Genomic DNA, 24,402 nt, shown 5'->3' on the forward strand with positions numbered 1-24,402 from the left:
CTTCAGTAGAAACCTTTGTGGTGTTCTCTTTCTGACTGTGTCAAGAGGAGATACAACCTTTTTCTTTTGCTTCCTGATATTATGCTGACATTTCATTCCATCTATCCATCTGAGGATGACTCCTTGTTGGTTCAGAATGAGGTTCCCGCTGTCTTGACATATTCGAAGAGCTACCGTCTCTCATTCCTCCTCCTTTGCCCTTTTTATCCATTTTGCCTCTGCTTTAATATAGGATTTTGGGGGGGAAGGATATTAATTTTAATGAGGCTGGATGAATGCTTGGCACAGACTGTAGAAGTCTCTCAGTAGGTTGACAGGTCCGACCAAAATCATCTCCCTCTCTCTCTCTCTCTCTCTCTCTCTCTCTCTCTCTCTCTCTCTCTCTCTCTCTCTCTTCCTCTATGCAGTCTAAGGGAATTGGATCAGTAACGCTTTGACTGCTGGGATGACTCATCCTCCATGTCAGGGGAAGAAGAGTGGGTTCACATATATTGAAATTAAAAGCATCTTTTATGTATTTCCACTGAAAAGTTGTCTTCAACCACCCTTTTTAGTATTTTAGTGAAGCTTGTTTGTCTGTTGTCTAACTGTGGTTCCTTATTGTTTAACTAGTAAGAGAATGTCTTGTTCAGAAACGCAACATAACCAACTAACTGAAGACATAAACACTCCTGGAGCGCTATCATGCTTTCACTTTGAATTCCTAAAGGTGTCTGCCTGCTCTCGCTTTCGAGCTGAGTGCCACATTTCAAGCATGCTAAGCTTCGCTCCATCCAAACAAATGGACATTTCCAATTAAACATCCTCCGCAGGAGCACACATATCTCAACCAACGCTTCAGTCTAATTAAAGGACCCTCTCTTTTTCTGATTAGATGTGTTCCTTTTTAGAATGAGATGCACGGACAGGAGAGTGAAAATGAAGAGAGCGTAATTAGGACTGAGTGTCCTGCTGAGAGAGAGAGAGGACATTTTCTCTAATGAGAGATGTTATCCCATAACTGAGGACCCACAACCTACCTCACTTTATGTGACTTGGCTGAAAGGCATCACAGCATCCACAATAAAAGGAAAAAAACATGTTGTTTGTCTTAGGCTTGCAAAATAACCCATGAATCTACCAGCAGGACAACATTGTTTGTCATTGCCTTTTAAATCCTGTACAATGATTCATTTGACCATTTTTTGCAAGAAAAGTACATAAAATCTCTTGTTTAAGGTCAGGGGTGAGTGTTAGAGGTTTCATTTTAGTTATGTAACCTTTACACATTCTCCCACAGAGGTTAGGTTATTAGAAGGTTACACAATGATAGATGTCTCTTGATGGATGTCCTTGTTTTGAGCCTTTCCACTTCATCCATCAATTGATGACAAACTAAATTCAACAAGATTGATTGAATTTTGTTTAAAAAGTTCCTTTAAGGCAGAAAAGCTCACTCTCCAGACATGGAGTGTTACTGGCAAGGTGAAGTTAAGGAAAACATCTGTCGTGTTTTTAAAGGCTTGGTTCATAACTACCTCACTCCTTTCTTTGTTTGATGGATTGAAAACATTTTTTTGGGTTGTTTGTACAAGGTCAGAACACAGGCAACAACAGGCCGGCACACCTTAACATGGATTTTCTGCTGTTTTCTGATCTCTGATGGTAGTATTGTAAACTACTGCTGTGTGCAGATGATTGATGGCTGTACAGTATGTTTGACTCTCATACCAGACAGTATTTAGTGCCTTACTCTGGAGTTAGATGTTGATTTTGGGTGGTGTCACGGTGGTTTTGCAGCTCTTTTTATTGCAAGACTAAGTCGCTCAATTGATTAGTTGATCATTTGGAACGAAACCGACAACAATTATTGTAATTAATGAACTGATTAATTTACAATTAATTGTGTAAATGTACCCTGTCGATTTTTTGTTGTTGTTTTTGTTAACAAAGGTATTTTTACATTAATTTTCTTCTCCCAAAACTCATGTGCATCCTTTAAGACCTACATTTAATATTTTCAATGCATTTCTTACCTCAAACGAGCTTTGAAGAGCCAATTGTTTTACACATTTTTTTACGATTTTTTTTTTTTTTTTTACAAGCTTGCGACCAGTCTTCTTTTTATCCTTTTTGTAACAAATTCCTTCATTTCTTGGCACATTAACGCCACCAGTTGTTGATCAGGTGAATTGTGGAAAACCATCAGCAGACTAATGCAGACTGTGCATTTCATTATCCGGACATTCTAACAACAAGGATCCAGTATTTTAAAAAAACATTGCTCTATAGCCCTACTAGTGGTCACAAGCTCCCCAAAGTACCTTTAAATATTTTAAAAAGGATAAATGTCGAACAGATGGTTCCCAGCTCCCCAAATTTGAGTATTTTCCTGTTCAGTCAGTTCATTAAATTACAATCTCTATATTTAATATGCATTATAATCTGCTTATATTGGCATCCAGTTGTACCTCAGCACTAAGAAATAGGCTTACATACATTCTACAAAATCAAGGCATCTGTCGCTGAAGGACAGCTTGCTATTTCACAGATTCAAAAAGCAGTAAGATCGGGTTGCTGTCTTGTCTTACCGTTAAAAAAAAAACAGCTTTGTAGCGGTTATTGAGCTGTCTCCCACGTACCAAAGCACAGTGCACTTTAAACCGCTCAGCTAATCACAACAGTCTGAGAGGTGTGGAGCAAGTAAACAGATCTGTGGCTGACATTTAGCTGCTGCAATCGGCTGTGGTTCAGCCGGTCATTGCTCAACACTGCCGGGGTTTATCCAATAAGCTTTTCCAGGTTGGTGCTTGTGCTGGTGTGACTACACAAAGATCCTTATTGATCTTTATATTCAAGGCGCTGCCTCACATGCCGTACTCACTATTGACATTGTGTGGCTTTGTTTTTGTGGAGAAGTTGATCTCAGAGCTTTGTGTTTTTTGATATTTAGGATTTATTCTTTAACATTACATTTTTCATAATCAACAGTAGTTGGTACAGTTTTATAGGATGTATTGAGGTATTTTGTGCTTTGTGAAGACAATGTGTAAAGGCGACAGGCAGCACTCAGACTGCTGCTATAAATTCTCTCACTTGTATTTATACTCAGCCTGCAGTATCAAAGTTCACTCTGTCCCTCTGTCACGTGCTTCTTGCTGAAACACAAAGCAGTGTATACCCCGCAGGAATATGACTCAGCAGACTAACCTGGTGTGCTGTGTGTGTGTTTGTGTTGCAGTGTGGAAGGTGATGCTCCAGGCAGTGAGGTGGGCGCCTCTGTGGACCCCAGCGGCGGCTACAGTTGCGTCCCAGTGACCCACAGTGGCGGGCTCGGCCCCGGCCACTTGGACAACCAGTTCTACGGTCACATCTTGCTGCCCGGCCACCCACGGCCACGCCGACCAAAGCTCCAGCACTCCCAGTCCATCCTCCGCAAGCAGGCAGAGGAGGAGGCCATCAAGCGCTCCCGTTCACTGTCAGAGAGCTATGAACTCTCATCAGACCTACAGGACAAGCAGGTGAGTGGGGAAGGACACACAAAGACAGGGACATTTGTATGCCTAGTATAGGACTGGATAACATGGTTGACACAATAGGATATCACAATATTAATAAGAAAAAATGGAATAAAATCGTTAAAGCTGCACTAATCAGTATTTGTATTTGAACAAATAACCATATGCAATATAAAAAGTGACACTTGTAGTGATGAACCCACAGAGAATTATCATCCAACTGTGTTTTTTCTATCCCTCAGCTCTACAGTGTCAGGAGCATTTGTGTCTTTAAGCTATTTTGGTTTTATGAAACCACAGTTTCACAGTTTATTCAGTTTCAACACTCATCAACCTTGTTCCCAGCAGCAGCAGGCAGCTGTTTACAGCATAAAAACTTTAATAAACCCTCTGTACACTATTTTTCCATCACCCAAACAGCTGAGAGACAAAGTTAGCAACTAGCTGGTGAACATAATGAGCCTTTAGCAACTCAGAAGTTGGTCAAAGCCTAAACAGAGCTAAAAGGAGAGTCAGACCACCAGATACATGGCAACAAATGAATGTTAATGTTGCTCTGTGTCTGCCTGATGTGTAAATACACAACTTTGTGCAAATACATTAGCTATGTCAACTTTGTAACACGTCAATGCCGTGTTTACAGCTTGTTCCTAATAAATCAATTAATGCAGCTTTAATTTTGACAACAGAATCGGGAAAAACATGGTGTGATCACCACTGAAAGTCCATTAAGGTCAATATTGAATTATCAGCCTGTTCTGACCACATCAAGGAACTGAGTGTCTCAACAGAATTCAGTACACAGGGTTTTATTGCTCTCCGGATCACTTTTCTGCTGATCATTTTAGTTTTTTGTACTGGAATGTTTATCGTATGCTAACTGCTATCTATGTAGTAACAAGGAGTCATGGCCTGCATGGACAAACACAAAATCTGGTGATAACTAAATTCTAGAGAAGCTGCCTAAACCAGGATATCACAAGACAAATAGACAGTGTTTGTTCTGATCAGCAGTGGTATGTACTGAGGTGAAATGGTGCAAAAGATTTTCAAACTGCTCCATTGACCAATGCAACCCTTGTATTAGGTCATTACAACAAGGAAAAGAAGAAGACCACTTTTGTGAGCCATGTAATGTCATAGCAGTAGGAATGTTCCGGACAAATACATATAATAGCAAACAAACAATTATTCGATCAAGTGCTAATACTCCACCGTTGGACAGAGATATGTGTCAAAAGCATCAAAGAAAACATCAGTAAGACTGCAGGTGAGGATCCTGAGGCGATAAGACAGGTGAAAACACCAAGCACGTTTGGTTTGGTCAGTCTGCTTTCAAATTTTAGTGAGTCCATGTGTGCTTAAAATATTCATGGTGTTTCCTATTCCCTTAGAAGTAAAGTCCTTTTAGATTTTTTATGGCTTGGTCTGAGGAGGTTTTTCTCTTTTCTTGGCTGCAAATCCCTCTTGAACTGATTCGACAAATTTCCAATAAAATCACTTGCTTTGCTAAATTTTTCTGCTTGGTAAGCCTATGAATACAATTTTTGTGAGATGAACTGAACTTAAATAAATTAGACTTCGATTTCAGTTATATTTATGTTATGGGATTGACCTACAGCTAGACCAGATCAATATTTGATTCAGGTGTCTCACTTTTTCTATGCCAGTTATATCTTTATTTTCTACAGGAGGTACTCAAAATTCTAGACCTGAGTGGAAACAGACCCAAAGCCATTCAGATCATGCAGATAATAAGGCAGATCTCCCCAATATGGACAACTTCAACAGATCCAAATAGAAAAGAAAAAGTAGCACTGGCAAAAGCATAATGCTCCACCATGTAATCAAAAGGCAGTCTAACAGCTAAAACTCCCCATTTGCCTCAAAAAACATAATTTCTCCTGTCTTGATTATGTTGCACCTCATGATCAGTGCCGATAGAGTCCTTTCTAATCTATTGGGAAAGTATTTAGGACCACCAGCAATATATGACAATATATGAAGTACATGACAAGTTTAGAGTGAATATAATTGGTCAACATGTAACAAAATGCCTTTATGAATTATCTGTTAGCAATAAACAACATGTAACATTCCATGTAATAAATTCGCAGTCCGTGGTTATTATATCAGCTGTTACTGTAAGCTGCTGTCTGGCAGTCAAATACAAATCATAAAGTACAGTCTGGTTAGGCCTTGTGGTTGTGTCAGCTGCGTTTGTGGTTAAAGAACACAGGCCCTCTTGTTATGCAGTGACAGTTGTAGCCTGTTGGACTGAGACTCACTGTCATGGTCCATGTTACTCGTGGCGAGCCACATTGTCCAACACATACAGTGAAGAAACATGATTAGTGTCATTATACATCACGACTCCATAGGTGGAGAACTAGGCCAATGTGTAAAAGGCACAGGGCTGAGAGACAGAGCTAATGTAATACAGCACTGGCTACCATCTCAATTAGAGGCACATCACTTTAGTGTAATGATCTCAGTCATTTCAGTGTAGCGTACACAATGTAATATACACCTGACTGATTCCTGTCAAACACGTTCATTTTATCTTTATCTTAATTAGGGATATTAAAATACAGCAGCACCCACAATTAATTAGTTTATATTTCATTACACATGCTCTTTACTACATCTCAATTTGTGGTCTCTTCTTAGTCATTTTTATGTCCATTCACACCGCAGTCCTCAACCATAATCATATTTTCCCTCAAAATCTTGTTTTTGGTCGTTTTTTGCAAGCGCAGTTCTTTATCATTATTCGGGCCATTACCAGTTTATCTGTCAGTCTGGATTCCTGTAACAATCCAACTTTATCCATCTTCCCTTGGGGTCAATTTGAGTTTAATAAACTCTACATTCAGGAAATTTTTTCATATGCCATCATCACTCCTCTTCTTTTTAAGCCATGACAAAGGCAGATAAAGCAGCAGCACTTCATTCTTCATTCTATCTAATCCATGTTTCCAAGGTACAGTAATGGCTTTACTTTTCTAGCCTGATGAAAACTGGTTATGTTTCAGAGATAAAGAGAGGGTTTTTTTAAGTGATTCTCCAAACAAAATGTATCTTTTGCACATTTATAGTCTTGAAAAATGTCTTTATTAAGATTTATACGATTTTAGTTGGCTACTTTCCAGAGGATTGGCTGTGGTTAGCTCGGATGTCTGACAGTGGTTGCCCTTCAAAGCTCCAAGGTAGCATATTTAGTCATATAATACACTGCAGGAGTGATGACATTTGTATGGATGTCTTCTGCCATTAAAAACAACTCAGGAATCCATGAAACTGATCACAGCTGCTTTTGGGGTAAACTACAAACCTGTTCACTGCTAGCTTGTCAAGATATTATTAAGTCAAGATTCATAAACTAGCTTGGTGCTTTTAACTACATCTCATGGTCTTCATTAGCTAATGGAGTTTGTCAGGTTTTATGGGGATTATAACTCAATTGTCATCATATGTCCAAAGCATGAGTTCCATACCAAGGTCAAAAGATGATAAGTGAGCCATTGCCATGACAACCCCATGCGCTGATGAAGACTGTCAATGTAGTTGAAAGTTGTAGAGAAATCTAGTAAGTGAACCTAAGGTCAGAAATGAACTTTCCCATTACATTTTTCAGCAACCTTTGAAGTGTACAGAGAGTGAGCACTTACTGTAATGCACCTGAGATGATACTGGTGATTCACTATCACTTTCATCACATTCATCACTGGTGATTCATTATCACCAGTTGTCCCGTTACAGAGAACATTTTCAAGGTTCAAGGGCAGTCATGGGACTATTTAGACAAAGTTTTCAGAGTTGTGTCTCAGAAGTATTTATGGCACTAACTTTCCCTGTCTCCCTCCAGGTGGAGATGCTAGAGCGGAAATATGGTGGCCGTTTTATAACCCGACATGCAGCTCGCACCATTCAGACAGCCTTCCGCCAGTACCAGATGAACAAGAACTTTGAACGTCTTAGAAGTTCTATGTCTGAGAACCGTATGTCCAGACGGATAGTCCTATCCAATATGAGAATGCAGTTTTCCTTCGAAGGACCTGAAAAAGTCCACAGCTCCTACTTCGAGGGAAAGCAAGTCTCACTAACAGATGATGGCACCAAAATTGGCACACTGATGCAGTCAGAGCATGGTGAGGAGATGGGGGTACAGGCTAAGACCCCCACAACACAGAGTGACTTCACAGATGCTATCACAGAACTAGAAGATGCCTTCTCCAGGCAGGTCAAATCTCTAGCTGAGTCCATAGATGACGCTCTAAACTGTCGCAGCCTTCACGGTGACGATAGCCAGTCAGAGCCAGTTAGAGGGCACCAGGATTTAGATAGGCAGGTCAGCTGCCCAGTTAAACCCTCTCACAGCGCAGAACACCGAAAACTGGACGAAATGACGGCGTCTTACAGTGATGTCACCCTTTACATCGATGAAGAGGAGCTGTCACCACCCCTGCCTCTGTCTCAGTCTGTAGACCGACCCTCCAGCACAGAATCAGACTTGCGTCAGCGTTCCCTCAACTCCTCCCAGGACTACTGGTCTCTGGCCCATAAGGATGAGAAAGGGGACACGGACACCAGCTGCCGCAGCACACCATCCCTGGAGTGCCAAGAGCAGCGTCTGCGGGTAGACCACCTACCCTTACTGACCATTGAGCCCCCCAGCGACAGCTCTGTAGAGCTGAGTGATCGTTCTGACCGCAGCTCTTTGAAGAGACAAAACGCCTACGACCGGACCCTCACCAACCAGCAGAGCAGCCCCAAACACATCAGCCATGGCCTGCCACCCCGAGGGCCTTCCAGAGAAGATGACGGCACCCGCCATCGGCCACGACAACTGGAGGCCCATCTGGCCATCAATGGCACTGCAAACCGCCAGAGCAAATCGGAGTCCGATTTCTCTGATGGTGACAACGACAGCATCAACAGTACATCGAACTCCAACGACACCATCAACTGCAGCTCCGAGTCCTCATCCAGAGACAGCCTGAGGGAGCATACGCTCAGCAAGCAAACGTACCACAAAGAGACTCGCAACAGCTGGGACTCGCCTGCATTCAGCAATGATATCATCCGTAAAAGGCACTACCGCATTGGACTAAACCTCTTCAACAAGTATGTACACTGCATTATGTCTATTAACACACTTTCCACACAGTGCCAGACATATTCTGATACAATGCTTGAACCTTTTAACCTTCAAATTATACAATCACACATTACATACCCAATAAGGGATAGAAGAGGCTATGTAAATTTGATCCAGCCCATTACTTATGGTTTAGAGAATGTTTTATGTTGACAAACCCAACATGAAGCTCTTACATACCATAAATATGCAGTGATATTGATTGAACTGCGCCTTTCTGCCTGTTCTACTTAAGGTGCAAACAAGCCCATGATTCATTCTGCTCCACTTCATGCAGAGTGGTTCATCTGAGCCTGTGTGATTCCATTTAATCATAGATGATTGTGGATTTAGTTTCTTTCATAGCTGGCCATTAAGTTCCTTTTAATCATTTGTGATCAACACCGCCGAGGAAAGTAGCTTCCCTCCTCCCTACTCTCAGCCCTCATCTCTTTCCACCACCACCACCTCCCTCCCTCCTTCTCGCCTAATCCTGTCTCTCATCTGACACACATTTGGCCAGGGGCAGAAGTGTAGTGGGATACTCACAGATTTGGATTGTGTCCTAACTCCTTCCCTTTTTGTCTCTCCTGTGTCTCCAGGAAACCAGAAAAAGGCATCCAGTATCTGATTGAGCGAAACTTTGTTCCAGACACTCCGGTGGGTGTGGCCCACTTCCTGCTCCAGAGGAAGGGCTTGAGTAGACAGATGATTGGAGAGTTCCTGGGTAACAGACAGAAACAGTTCAACCGAGATGTCCTTGAGTGAGTCTAAAGCTATTCATGTCTATGTACTCTTTGACGTGTTTGTTTATGCAGATGGATAATTTTGTCTCGACCCTGAAAACCTCAAGATTCTCAAAACAGGCTTTTGATTTAACTTGTAACCTATGCCTTTGCACAGATTTTTTATTTAATCGGCCTCTTAGGAACATAAACATAAATTATCATTAACTTGCAAATAGGGTTGCCAGTTTGCAATCGACACTCATTCAAACAGTCTTTGGAGTTTCTGAGTATCACATAATGACCCAAGTTACATCCAGGAAATAAACCGAAATAGAATCCACTCAGGAAATTATGATTCCCAGATAAACATAAGGACTCCATTTATATTCTTCAGTCCTTTATTAGAAGTGGGGAAATCATAAAGATCTCGTATTTTCCAGTCATTATTTTTGTGGCATCATTTAAATAGAGCCTCTACTTTATGCTTTAGACCAGACAGACTTAGAGATACCAAATCTAAGCTTACACTTGAAGCGCACCAGCTCTATCAGAGCTCATTGAGATGCAGCTGAGGATTACGCCAGGTCTGTCACTGTCAGTTTGAAAGGCATATCTAAAGGGCTTCTGGAGAAAATGTCTATAAATCCTGGCATGCAAGGTATCACGGTATTGAGGCTCCGGAGAGCTGAGTCACAATCCTTACTTCAGCTGAGAAAGAAGTGTTTAGGACCTTTATTTAAGTGGAAGGAGTGTGAAAAAAACTAAATTGTAAGTTTAGGTTCTGCTTTAAAACTGCACTTATCTATAGTGGGCTATTTTGAATGTAAAAGGGGTTGTTTGTAATGACACATCTAGAAAGAACTATTACCAAGTTTGCAGTTTGCACTTTGCAGTTCCCCTTAGCTTTACTAAACATTGTAGCATTTTCTAGGTAGTTTCTTTTTCTCTTTTTTCTACAGCCTGTAACTTACTGTTGTTATTTTGTTCAGTCTCACTACTCTCACCAGTGACACTGAACATAAGTCGGTTAGTTTTAGCTTAAAAGCTCTGATAACTGTGATACACTACCTGCTCTGCACCAAACTATAGACAGACAATGTTAGCAACTACCCTGTGAACATAGTGAAACATTTAGCATCTAAAGAGACAGTTTTCTCTGGAGTTGGTGGAGACCAAAACAGATCCAAAAGAGATAGAATATTGGGTTTTTCTTCCACCATGTCAACAAAAAATTGATTAGTGCCGCTTCAAGTAATTGTATTGGAAGCACAACTAATCAAGTAACAAAAGTTAAAATAGGCTATTGACAGAGTTTAAAAACCTTCCACTTCTAGGACTTTTATTTAAAGAATGAAAGAACAAAAAAAAGAAAAAAGAAGTCTTAGGGTTGAGAAAATTTACTAAAACTCTTTTGGTAACATCTAAAAGGTATTGTGTCATCAAGCTGAAATAAGGCTGTACAGATTTTTGTCATTTGTAGCTGACAGCAGTCATATCATCTTATGTTGAACAAAAATCATAGGGGAACTTTACCTGTTAAATGAATGTAGTTTACACATGAACAAATCATAAAACAATCATGTCATTCCCATTTGAAAGGATCATGTCTATTTTCCAATCCAAACTGATCTTCCCACTGCTAACTTTATTTTTCTTACCAGCTGTGTGGTGGATGAAATGGACTTCTCAAGTATGGAACTGGATGAGGCACTCAGGAAATTCCAGGCCCACATCAGAGTCCAAGGAGAGGCACAGAAAGTTGAGCGGCTGATAGAGGCCTACAGGTGAGAAATTCCTCTGAAAGCTGGGGACAAAGTATGTGACAGTACCGCCAGCCCCATCTCCCAAACCAACTTAGACTTAATCATGGCCAGACCATAGAAATGATCACCCCAAGTCATGTAAATCGTCCCCAGACCGAAAGAATTAACTGATATTTTTGCAATTAGGGTCTTCCATCAATTGAAACCAACTGAGGATTACCTGACATTATGGTCATTACCGAGTTCATTACCATGTTTAGTATTTACCACCAACACAGCGTGTATGATTAATAGGTGGCACGAACCAGCTTTGCACCATTTCAAAAACACCATTACCCTCTAAAACAGAGGTGACACCAGTGTCTTCCTTTTACACTCTCAGACAGAAGTACAGCAATGCAATTTCAAATCCAGACTTTGTTCTGTCACATCAATGCAGAATATAATTTCGAGAAAATTAGTTCAAAAAGTTGAGAAAAGCTCCCTTAGGGCTGCTAACGGATGTTGTTTGTCCCTCATTTATTTTCTGCCAACGTCTGGTAGGAAGGTGCTCTAATGCCCATAGAGAATTTGCTTCGATCAGCACAGAGCAAGGACATTTCGGCCTCAGTAAACACTGAAGTCACTGTTACACCGGGGAGATAATGATAACTGATCATCTGGCGCTCGCCTGCAGTCTACTCCAGATATGATCATGAAGTTGCTTATTGTGACACAGAAAGATGTTAAATGGCTTTATTTGATGGCTGCAGGCATTATTGATGGTCTTCAATCAAACTGGCTGATTTATTTTTGACTTGAGGCTATGGAGCATTATTTAACTGTTTATGACTACAGCACAGTGTGCAATTTCAATATCAGTGTCAATATCAATATCAATATAGATAGCCTTAGCCATAAGTGGAACTAATCACAAACAGTGAGACTTACTGATTTATTTTGCCTTGAAGGGAAGTCTTTATATTTATGTGGTGAAATCTAATGTTAGTAACATGCTCCAGCAACTTTTAACTCCTCAGTTAGGTGTGTGTGTGTGTGTGTGTGGCGTGGGGTGGGGGGTGGGGGGGCATTGAGCCTCTGGGCAATATTCAACAAGACCGTCGTGCAGTTTGAATTCCATGGAAGCTAATTAGCCCAGCTTGGTAACATTTACATTGACTCCCGCTGGGTTTTACTTGCTGTTCACATACCTGCTGAATCATTCATTGCTCCAGCTTATTTAGCACTGTGTTCATCCCACATTATGGAAAGGATAACGTTAGCCATCTTTTTTAATGCTCAGGATAGTTTGTTGGCAAATGTTCAACTGTTGAATCCCACAGCATCTGGTAGTCCTATAATCTCAGCTCTCTCTATGGTACTCTGAGATTTAAAGCATGATTATGTATCACGTACAGATTCCAGGAGTAATATACCAAATAAGTAAATGTGCGAGTCAAAATGAACACCAAGGAGATATGTACTGTGTTGATTTCATATTGAATTTTAATGTCACTTTCACTTAAAATTGTCTTTGTTCAACATCCTCTTCACAGCCAACGCTACTGCATCTGCAACCCTGGTGTGGTACGCCAGTTCAGGAACCCGGACACCATCTTCATTCTGGCCTTCGCCATCATCCTTCTCAACACTGACATGTACAGCCCCAACGTCAAGCCTGAAAGGAAGATGAAGCTGGAGGACTTTGTTAAGAACCTTCGAGGTACTTTGTTCTTCTTTCCTGCATCACATCCAGCTTACTGTCCCTGAGCCTTTACTGTGCAGCTCCAAGGATAAATATTCACCTCAAATTGAGTTTTGTCCATGCATATTGCTTTGATTAATAGACGTGTCAATACGGTTTTTTTGTAGGTCATGGCCAAGAAAGCCTTACTGGTGAGGCAAAGCACTTTTATGTTGCCCTCAACAGATTTTGAGGGTATTAGAAATGGCTTTGTGGCATGGCTAATTCATTTCTCTGCCTATTGGAGTGCCAATAATTAAAGTACAGTATTGAGTGGAGGAGAAAGGCACATCCTCAGAGAGAGCTCTGAAGGACATTCCTGTGTGTATTGTGAGATGTATGTGCAGCGCCGCAGTATGTAAGTAAATTTTAGGGTTCATCAACTCTCATAAATCCGTGAATTAATCATTAATCCTTCTCTTTTCTCTTTCTCTCTCTCTCTCTCTCTTTTCTCTCTCATCCTCTGACAGGAGTGGATGATGGGGAGGATATCCCCCGAGAGATGCTGGTAGGGATATATGAACGGATTCGAAAGCGGGAGCTCAAGACTAATGAAGACCATGTGTCCCAGGTTCAGAAAGTGGAGAAACTTATTGTTGGTAAAAAGCCGGTGAGTTTGAATTCACCCATGGGTTTCTTGGAGTATGGCCATTTCTTATATCTTCCCTTACATTCACACGCTGAATCTAGCAGGAGTGTGCACAAACAAATTACCCCCTCTGAGCTGTCACAGACAGCACTAGCTTATTCATGGCATACATTTTCTAAAAGCGAAAAAGAAATGAAAGAGCATTCTTTACTAGAACATACTTTCTTCACTGTTACACATCAATCCAGGACCAGAGACCTCCATGCTGAATGACTGTAATATGTCTCTTGCACTAAGTGCTGGCTGAGAAAAGTACCATCTGACACACTCTGTTATAATAACTAAGACAAACAGCCTCGCACCCAATGATCCTGAAGGTGTTTACTTGAAATCCCACCTTTCCTTTCAGGGGCATGATTCTCATCCATCATGAACAGAAAGGCTGACACAAACTAGAAACAAAATGTAGTAAAAAGAAAAGGGTATTTAATCCTGAGGGACACATACATGTTTTGTCTGTGACCCAGAAAAGTAGCACTCCTGAATTAAAATTGGGCCCATATTTCTTGTTGAACATTACATAGAATGTCTGTTCTTTGATGATGACTGATCTGGTCACTGATCTCCACAGATTGGCTCTTTACACCATGGTCTGGGCTGCGTAAGTAATACTCTTTCTGTCATCAAGCAATCATCATCTGTTCTCAAATGTCTATATATTGAAAGCTGTCTGTGAGACAAAAAGAGAATGACTCCGAAATCTGTGTGCAGGTACTATCTCTTCCCCATCGGAGGCTGGTCTGTTACTGCAGGCTTTTTGAAGTGCCTGACCCCAACAAACCACAAAAGTTGGGTCTGCACCAAAGGGAAATCTTCCTCTTTAATGACCTACTAGTGGTACGGCAGTCTTTATTCTTCCAGCACATCGGAAGCCCACCTGAGAATGTCACCCGAAGAATCTAAAATGCTGTATACTCTCTACGTTTTCATAGGTTACCAAAATTTTCCAGAAGAAAAAGAACTCTGTGACGTACAGCTTTCGGCAGTCCTTCTCACTTTATGGCATGCAAGTGCTGCTCTTTGAGAATCAGTGTAAGTTCCATTGAGACATTTATGCAGACCGTATGTCCATTATAGAAAAAAACTAATTTCTATCGACTCTGCTTGTGATAGGCTATTATGTGTGGACACAGATTAAAGTGTTGATATCATCACTCCTTAGTTTATCCCAATGGAGTTCGACTGACCTCGGCCATTCCTGGAGCTGACATCAAAGTCCTCATCAACTTCAATGCTCCCAACCCTCAGGACCGCAAAAAGTTTACTGACGATTTGCGTGAATCTATCGCTGAAGTCCAAGAGATGGAGAAGTACCGAATAGAATGTGAGCAAAAATTGATATGTTTTTCTCTAGATATCTATTCTCAACAAGTATCACCAAGCTGTAGTATTGCATCAGTTGAAACAGAGGTCTGTATCAGTGTCAATTTTGCATATGTGTTCCTCTTACAGCTGAGCTAGAAAAACAGAAAGGGGTGGTGAGGCCCAGCATGTCCCAGAGTTCGGGGTTAAAGAAGGAAACGGGCAACGGCAACCTGACCCGAGCGAGCCTCGACGACAGCTATGCCATCGGTGAAGGTTTAAAGAGGAGCGCCCTCAGCAGCTCCCTGCGTGACCTCTCAGACGCAGGTAAAACTAAGGATTGCCTTAGTAACCTACCCTCTCTTGTCTCATCCCTTTGCTAGACAAAGTAGAGCGTGTACCTGAGTTGGATGCTGGCATGATACTATTCACTCTTGGATGCTAATGGATTCGTAAACTTGGAAAAAGCTGAGTTCCTGTACAGTCTTGATTTGGGTGTTAGCCACTACAACTGACTTGCCAGTGCAGTCTCTTAGAGAAAACATTCCCTTGAGCCATGAAACCAGTGAAGCAAAGAGATAAAGATGGGTGTGTTTGCTAATGGGCCCAGGTGTAATTTACTGGAGGCCATCAACTAATAATCCTGCATCACCGACAGGGAAGGAGGCAGCGTTATGTAGGTCACTGCGATCAATTTGAGCGTCTTAGTGGTAAGAGGAATTAATGTTGTGTGGTTGATTCAGACAGAGCTTCGACAGTCCATACTACAGAGCTGCTCAAACCAAACTCAGTGACCTCAACACCAGGTTCAGACTAGTGAAGAAGCATCAGAGAACAGAGCTTTTAGTACTTGCTTTGATCAGTGCTTTTGAAGATTTTTTAGACACAGCACAGTTTAATAGCAGTCTTTACACAGCCCAAGAGATTGGACATTTTTGAGACATATATTTCCCTCAGCAGATGTTTGAGCATCATTCTGTGTCACTGAAATTTTAAAAATTACAGTATCTGAAGTTGATTTTGGTTTGTAAAAAGTTGACACGAATTAGCCTCAAAAGGGAACTCTAGTGATTTTACACACAAGTTTACACAAGGTCAATTTACCAGGCATGGGGAGTGCTACTCAGCCTGTGAACAGTAGTATTATGTCTTCTGTGACTCCAAAAATAAGCCTGACGATGTCATCAGGGTAATTTCCTCTTGGTTTGAGAGAAAATACATTTCTAACAGAAAGCCTGGGTTGCAAATGAGAGGCTTGGAGTTTGAAAGATGTTGGCATTGACAAGGCAGGCAAAGATGCTATATATTGAATTATGGGAAATTTAGGATCCACTGTTTTGGAGCTTTACCTATTCTAAGTTCTTAAAATCTGGATATTGGGGCTCTGTTGCTTCAATTCTGACCATACTTCTTTTAATCTGTGTCTTATAACTTCCCCAACATCATGGAAGTTCAATACTAAATTACTGGAGTCCCCTTTAATACAGCCAGATTGCTGTATTAAGTATTTTACTTATGGAAAGGTCTCCTGCCAGCTGTACCTTAAGTTGCTGTAGACACCTGATGAAATCTCCTTGTAGCTGACTGTGTTGTGGATTTCTAACAGCAGCTTCCCTTTACAGTAGTCCCCATTCGACCCCCTCTGCTTTATTGACAGTCTGCCACTAGCTAAACCTGTGCCATCTTTGTCACCTTAGGGTGTTAGCTCCCTCGATGTAGACAGAAGGCATATGCAACTCCACGTCTTAACCAGGCGTGTCTAATCTGTCATGTTACATGTTCTGGGCAGGCAAGCGTGGGAGACGCAGCAGTGCAGGATCACTAGACAGCAATATGGAAGTAAGTAGGATGCAACTGATGCCGAGCTGTCCTCTGACTTTATGTTGTTCACTCTGAACACACAAGTTTTCATGTTTCTTTGTAGTTTGACAAGCTTTTTTTTGTTTTTTGGTGGTGTTATTTTGTTGTGAGCACCTTGTTCGCCGTGCATGCATGGGGCTGAACAGGAATGACCCGCTGTGGCTGACACATGTTAACCCTTCATGTATAGAGCATGACTAATAATACTCCTGACTCACATTCGGTCTGCTCTTTGTTAAACATCCCTTTGAGTTCTACTCTTATGTTTAGTTGGTTAGTTTTAGCCACTTCCTGAATTTTGTACTTTGTTTACTCGAAGTGGACCTGGCCGACCTCTGTCAGTTGCTACTGCATGTTCTCACAGTTTGAAGTGATCGAGTCTAAAAACTACTTCCTGTCACTGACCCCTGGCCTTGACATTAAGTGTTCCCCCTTCTATTCTTGTCTTTGTACTTAGCCAGCAATGTATTGCAGCAAAAGGTTTCATACCATGAAGGAACAGATCTTAAAAGCCAGATAACTCTGTGACCAGAGACCTGTTAACCAAGTTTTCAGTTGACGTTTATCTGGAGCCAGAAGGTTGGAATTTAATATCCATAAGTATGTTTTAATTAGTGTTTAATCACCTGAAACTAAGAATCATTGTGTTAAGCCCTTTATATCTACATAGGAAGTGGGGCCTTTTCCATGACTCCCGCCATATCGTACTGCCATGTTTCTATAGTAGCCCAGAATGGACAAACCAAACACCGGCTCTAGAAAGGACCTTTCACATTCTTTGCTAGTTTTGCTCAGTCATCTCCCGAACATATATTCCCTTCTAGGTTATGGAGAAATCATCAAGATTTGTGTAATCATCTCAACATAATTAAGCTATCTGTTAGATGGCTTGTATCACGCTAGCCATAGATTTGTTTAGCGACGTAAGAAGAACAAGGCTCTGGTCCCAGTATCATCCAGCTTTTGAGACCAGGTCAGGTGATTTATCAGTATTCAATATGTGCTTAGTATTGATTTTGGTCACAAAACTTACCAAGGGTTTTTCTCATTTCAGTTTTTAGCAATTAAAAACTGAAATGAGGAAAAACCAGAACACAGGAAAATGTGTTCTGGCTGCAGGACGCTAACATTATATAGAATGTTCATTCTATGAAAAGTTACATAATTATCAATCTTTAACTTGTGTATTGATAAATTCTAATCTTTTTGGTCATTGTGGTCCCTTAAAAAAACAATGCTTTCATAGAAATAACCCAAATACAATGCACAGCAGAATGCATTGCACAAGTCAGACTGCTTTATCAATTATGCAAATACATTGATGTAAGATTTATAAAAACAGATAGTCTCTGAATCTTTTAGACTTATTAAGTCATTGGTGAATAATTTAGTTTGCATGTCATGCATGGCTTTGAAAGATCTGCTTTATTTCTTTAACGTAAACATTTGTTTTGATGTTATTCTGTGTTATTGTGTTTTGAGTCTTTATAAAAAAAATGCTATGAAGGTTTTGATTGTCTGGCTGAGTGGAAATTTAGAATTATCAAAACATCAGTTAGGTCAGAAGTGCACTCACAATGAACCTGAACTTGGCAGTAGAAAAAGGTTAGTCCATACAAATGTGTGTACTGTACACAGGCTGTGACCTCCAAATTGGGAGGAAACAGAAATGAAAAAGTACACTGTAACCTTGGGAACCAGATATAATAGTGGCAGAAAAGTCAACAGTATCTGCATTCAGAGAGGGGATCTGAAGACTTAGAAGCTGTTTGTGTGCTCATGACAGTGCAGATGCTGCAAGCACTGACAAGCTCAGCAAGCTGAGCCTCCAAACCATTTAGAGTGAGTCGACCGTGACATGTTAGCATGGATAGACAAACATAGGCAGTGACGCTTTTTCCACAAAGCAACAAAAGCCAATCATGTGAGATTTTAGATCAGCTATAGCCACTCATGCAGTTGGTGAATTCAACAAACCAGTACACACTGTACAAACCAAAACCACTGAATCCACATCCACTCTGTTCTGTTCTGAAATGACAACATTTGAATCCATAGCAAGTATACTTTCACTTTATCTGCTGCACCCCACCGGACATCATCAGTATCATATCAGCAGTCTGAAGCACACTGTGTCCACTGTTTATCTGTCGTGATCTGACTGTCTTCTCTCCTGCAGGGGTCCATCATTAGCAGTCCTCACATGCGGCGGAGAACTCCCTCAAGCCGAGACTGCCCATCCCGCCACAGCGGCCAGTCTCTGCCCAACTCCTCCTCACTGCTGGGGACTCTTTTTGGCACCAGGCGGGTGAAGTCTCCCAGCCCTACCCCTCAGACCCCACACCCTACCCTCATCTCCCACACCCCGCACCCTTCCAACCTGCACCACACGGCCCGGGTGGAGACGGACACACCCGTCGGCATGCACCACGCCCAGTTCTGCCACGTGACCCAGAACCCCCCGCCTTACCACCACCACCACCACTACCACCCGCCGGCCCACTTGCAGCACCCGCCGCACCAGTACCACCCGCCCCCCTCTCACGGGCAGCAGCCACCCTTCCCACCTCACTCTCACACGCAGCACGGCCACGGGAGCCACCCAACCCACTCGGCGCACTCCTCCCACTCGACGCACTCCTCCCACCACCACGGCCCGCCATCGGCGCCCTCCCAGGCCCCCAGCAGCACCAAGCCCAAGCACAGCGGCATCAGTACAGTGGTGTGAGGCGCATGGGAGCCTCTCTGGGCTCTCTTGACTGAACTTTGATTTTACTCCGACACTCTCGACTGACGAGACGGTCGCACTGTGCATCACCGGTCTGCTTCTCCAAGAAAATGTGAAGGCAGACGAGATCCTGTGCCTCCTTCACAGCATTTTCTCTTAGAGGGCAGTTTATTCAACACAGTTCTTTTCCTGGTTGCTCATTTCAGATTATAATCCACGCCTCAGGAGCAACAGACAACAACGCAAGAGCATGCACAAAGACCACACCTACTGTTTCTCCTCAGTCAATTAAAGGAACATGATCAAATATCTCGCTTACTAGTACTTTACAGAATAAGTAAAATAGTAATCTTGATTTTAGTGTCTACAAAGTGATTTAAACTAGTGTGAGGATGGTTTGGCTGAACAGACAGACAGATGAGACGAGACGGTCAGCCTCAGCAGTAGCCGTACGAATATTTAATGTAGCGGTAGCTCACAGCTGCACTGTGATATCTCTGTTAGCAGTGATAAATGTGCCAATTATCGAAGCATTTACTAATTTAGTCACAGAAATTGCTTTATGTATATTGTGCATATAGTATTTTGTAAAATAATATCAACTGTTATAATTATAATTATTATTACAGGACAAAATGGCATCAGTTACAAATCTCAGTATTATACTCGTACATAGGTGGCGTAGTTTCACTGTTAAGAGACCAATCAAAGCTTTTCATTAGGCAATGTAGTACGCTGGAATACTAACGTATATGGTTGCCTTTGAGTTAGAACTCTGTTAAGATTGCTGACGGCCCGCGTACACGTTCATCCACCGCACTTGTCAGTTTTGCAGTTTGTTGTGTCTCCACAGCGACTTGCCGAGCAAACATCTGAATGTCCGCCCTTTCAGTACTAGCTGCTCGTCCGCCGTCATTTTATTTTTTTTAACTATTTTTTCAGAGTCCAAGAAACATTATCAAATGCTTTGTATGTTGTGCTGCGACCTGGTAGGATTCTACGGGCCCGACCCATAGGAGGAGGACGTTTTTGATGATGTTTGCGGAAGTGGAAGGAATCGGTGCGAACTGTGCAGAAGGGAAAACGGCAACCATGACTGTTCAAGTGTCTCTCCTGACGTGGAAGCTCTCAGCTGGCTGAGTGTGCCCCCTGTCCCTCTTTTTGGTTTTTGCGTCTCTTGAGCGTCGAGTGCTGTTTACTCTCTCTCTCTCCGTCTGACTTTTTTTCTCCCTCAGAGCGACGCGGACGCCACAGTCTAAAAAAAAATTTAAAAAATCAATAATTATCATCCTGCGACGGTGATGACACTCATGCTTCACTCACCACAAATGACTGTTTTATATCAATCATCATTCTAGACATATTATGGGATGGCGGCTGGTTATACCTCCCGGCTATCCTGTGCACAGTATCTGTGGTGTGTGTGTGTGTGTGTGTGTGTGTGTGTGTGTGTGTGTGTGTGTGTGTGTGTGTGTGTGTGTGTAGAGTGGAGGCAATGGGCTGGTGTGCTGGAGCATATTCTGCTGCGGGGGTGCAGCGATAGACACAGCACTTGTTCTACATAGCTGATATCAGTGGCAGAAATTAGTCTGTATCTGCTTAAAGACTATGAGATGGATTTTTTTTTTTTTTTACTTGTATGTGCAATATGTATTTACTTTTTTGTCCAACAGCATTTGCAATCTGGTGTTTATTCTGTTTTGTTTAGGTCTGTTAGGTTTGTCTTTTTTTTCTCCCCCTTCAACATCCTCTGTCATTTCTTCCTCAATATTTCAGTGAAGTGCAAGTATCCACATGGATTTGGAGCGATTGGACCTTTCACACTGATAAAGAATGTCAAAGAATAATAATTGCATGTAACAACGTATTTTAAGGCTATTTTCTAACTATCCTTGTATTCCCAAACTATTACCAGTGTTACAGTTGACAGTTGTTGAAAATGAATGGTAGAATAGCTTTGACTTCTTCAATTACAGCTAACTGAAGTCACCCATGTATTTGTGTCACTCCAAAAGGATGAATCTGTATCTTTCCTGATCCACATACATATTAGTTTATCGGATCTTACGTGAAGCTGGATGTTGAGAGGAAAGGTCTCGGCCAATAAAAAAATGGTGTGATAATGAATAGACAGCAATGAGAATAACGAATGGAACTCTATCTCCATATTTATCATGTATCTGTCAATGGCTCACACATTACTGTTGTCAAGTTCAGTAGATCAGTATTCTTAAATACATCTTTCCCAAGGTTCCAGTTTTCAAGGTACCACTTTTTAATAAAACACCTTTTATAAAGAGTTTATCAATTATAACTAATAGCTTAAGTAAGGGTCACTAAATAGTTTGCTAATGCTTGATGTAAAAAGCCACCAATATGAACATTGGAGTTGCCAAGTTCTGAAAATCTCCAAGGCAACAAATGTTAGTTGATTGGTTCTAAATGGTATGTAGTCATTAAAGTGTATTTCCAATAATCCATCAAGTCTGCAGTTGTAAAGCTGGTGGCGATAACGCTCAAAGAAGCATATCAATGTGCTTGTAAAGGCAGTAAAGAAGAAGAGTGCAATACCGGTCAATACTCGCTTGCTTTGGAAATGTTCTAAGAGAAAATGCCTTCAGTGTATTTGACATTTTGGTGAGAAACACAAGAAGTAAACATGACTTTTGTTTGTTTCCAAGAGAAAACTACACAGGGTAACTTTAATTGAAATTGAAACACTTCTATGGAATAAAAATGTACCCTCTGGGAAAAGCAGCATAGCATAGGTACGGTTTCACACAGCAAATGCCATGTGTTTACTGAGTGTGGCTGTTTAGGTTGTCCTCTAAAAATACATTGTATACCAAGAACAGATGTGTCAGGATCTTTGTGGCTTTCCACCTCTACTAAACAGTCTACTGTGGGAAACCATGCTAGGAGAGGAACACCATCTAAATGGAATGTTCACAACCTTGCAACCCAATTGTTCTAATCAAGGATTTATAAGTGAGCCATAAAGTATTACTTAAGTATTTAGTAACCATTAATGAAGCCATTAGTTACCACCTGTGAATCATTTATAAAGAATGCCTTATTAGAAAGTGGTACCAACATGGGTCTCATGATCCAGGCTCTATGTACAGTAGGGTACTCTAAAATCTAATATTTGGCTCTGGTATGTTAAAATATGCAGCACCTACAGCATTTAATCCAGCATAGTTTATGTTTTGCGGAGTCAGGAAAGTGCCAAAATTACATGGTCATAGCATTTCAAATCAGTTTTATACCAAGTAGATTGGGGACCAGATTGAATTGACCCACCATTACCCCGCATTTGACCAATCACAACCTCTCTCTTCAGACCAAAGTCTGATCATCACTATCTAATTGTTTTGGAATAATGTGAAAGAAAGCAGCCAAGAAGTCAGCTAGCTTTATTGAATATTGATGGTTCTTCATATTATGTCTAATAAAGTGTTTTCAAGTCACCACTCTCCAGTTCCTTCAGAAGACTGATCTATTATATAAAACCTGTCCAGATTCTGTGTGAGGTGCTTTGTTGCATGCCATTGATGCCTACCGTTTCTTTTTTTTTCTTTTTTTTTTCTAAGTGTTATTTTTTCGAGCGGCAGGCTTGAATAGACCCTAAAAAGTTCAGTGTAGCTTTGATTTCTCTGATTGATGCTTGTTTACATTTACATGATTTCTGGCCTGCTAGTGAGTCTCTTCATTATAAAGCTGTGTCATTCTTCTCCAGCATGCATTTCACCTCTATTTCTGTTGTACAGTATAACGACATAGCAGTTTACTGCTGAGTGTAAATAGCAAATCCATCTGGGGAAATCTAATGTAAGTTCATGAAGTAAAAAGGGTCTGAAAGGGAGGAAACATTTCAAGCGTTGGTGGGTAGTAAACAGAGAGAAACATATGTAAATAGTCTGTAAATTATTATTATTAATTATTATTATTAATATTACTACTACTACTACTACTCAATGTCTGCAGTTACATTGAAGGTGCATTCCTGCTCCCCTCTAATCTTTACATAATCATCAAACTGCTTCTCTCTGCCTCGGACAGGACTGAATTATCATAGGATGTAGAGATGAACAGCCAACTGTTACACAGTTAACATGCTTCTGACTTATTTCCTGAGATGCTCCTGTTCTCTCACACTCACAGCCCACTTTTGAAGTCAAAGGGAAGGCAGGAGTGCTCTTATTTTATTATGCATTCTGTTTCTAAGTAGACAAAACCCTATTGATGTAAAACTTAGTACTGTGACGATGTTGAGAACGCATAATAAAACGATATACTGTAAAACCTGAGCTGCGTCTGAGTGTCCCTGCTTTGTAGGAGGATGGGTTTGTTTTTGCTCTCCATTGAATGACTGAGTAAGTCTAGAACTAAAAGTCTTTGGCTATTGTAGGTGCTCCTATTGTTCTACAGCAACACTTACATGGGCTTTACTGAAAAAGGTTAGTGGTTCTGGGGTCTTAGAACCACACTTAGACTGGCTTTAGTTCCTAAAAGAGATAAGTGGTCCATGTCCAAGAACCACACTTACATTGCCTTTAATACCTAATAAAGACAAGTGGTCCTGAAGACTTAGAAACACACTTATATCATCTTTAATACCTAAAAAAGATAAGTGGTACTAGAGTCCAAGAACAACACTGATATTGGCTTTTATTCCTTAAAAAAGCTAAGTGGTCCTAGTCCTAGAACCACACTTATTTTTGGCTTTAAAACCCAAAAAATATAAGTGGTCATAGTCCTAGAACCACAATTATATTGGCTTTAAAACCCCAAAAAGATAAGTTGTCCTAGAGTCCTAGAACCACACTTACATTGGCTTTAATACCTTAAAAAGGAGAGTAGTCCTAGAGTCCCAGAACCACACTTATAAACCACACTTATATTGGCTTTAATGCCTATAAAAAGGTAAGTTGTCCCTGTCCTAGAACCACACTTCCATTGACTTTAATACCTAAAAAAAATAAGTGGTCCTGGAGTCCTAGAACCTCACT

General features: G+C 41.1%; 1 protein-coding gene across 2 annotated transcripts; it reads left to right on the forward strand.

Moving 5' to 3' along the window:
- Positions 1–3,190: 3,190 nt before the first annotated feature.
- iqsec1b (IQ motif and Sec7 domain ArfGEF 1b) lies at positions 3,191–23,700 on the forward strand. Of its 2 annotated transcripts, XM_062416491.1 has the most exons (13): positions 3,191–3,500; positions 7,366–8,624; positions 9,240–9,401; positions 11,027–11,149; positions 12,664–12,830; positions 13,322–13,461; positions 14,072–14,101; positions 14,212–14,337; positions 14,433–14,532; positions 14,663–14,824; positions 14,953–15,129; positions 16,592–16,641; positions 18,842–23,700. In XM_062416491.1, exons 2-13 carry the CDS (start codon positions 7,372–7,374, stop codon positions 19,388–19,390), a joined length of 3,039 nt encoding a protein of 1,012 aa, XP_062272475.1. In that variant the 5' UTR covers positions 3,191–3,500; positions 7,366–7,371; the 3' UTR covers positions 19,391–23,700. The 2 variants fall into 2 exon arrangements, with proteins under 2 accessions (XP_062272475.1, XP_062272476.1); XM_062416492.1 differs by lacking the exon at positions 16,592–16,641 and having other exon boundaries at positions 3,370–3,500; positions 18,842–18,990.
- The last annotated feature ends 702 nt before the right edge of the window (positions 23,701–24,402 follow it).

This window comes from Scomber scombrus, chromosome 3 (genome assembly GCF_963691925.1).
Source record: "Scomber scombrus chromosome 3, fScoSco1.1, whole genome shotgun sequence".
Classification (NCBI taxonomy): Eukaryota; Metazoa; Chordata; class Actinopteri; order Scombriformes; family Scombridae; genus Scomber; species Scomber scombrus.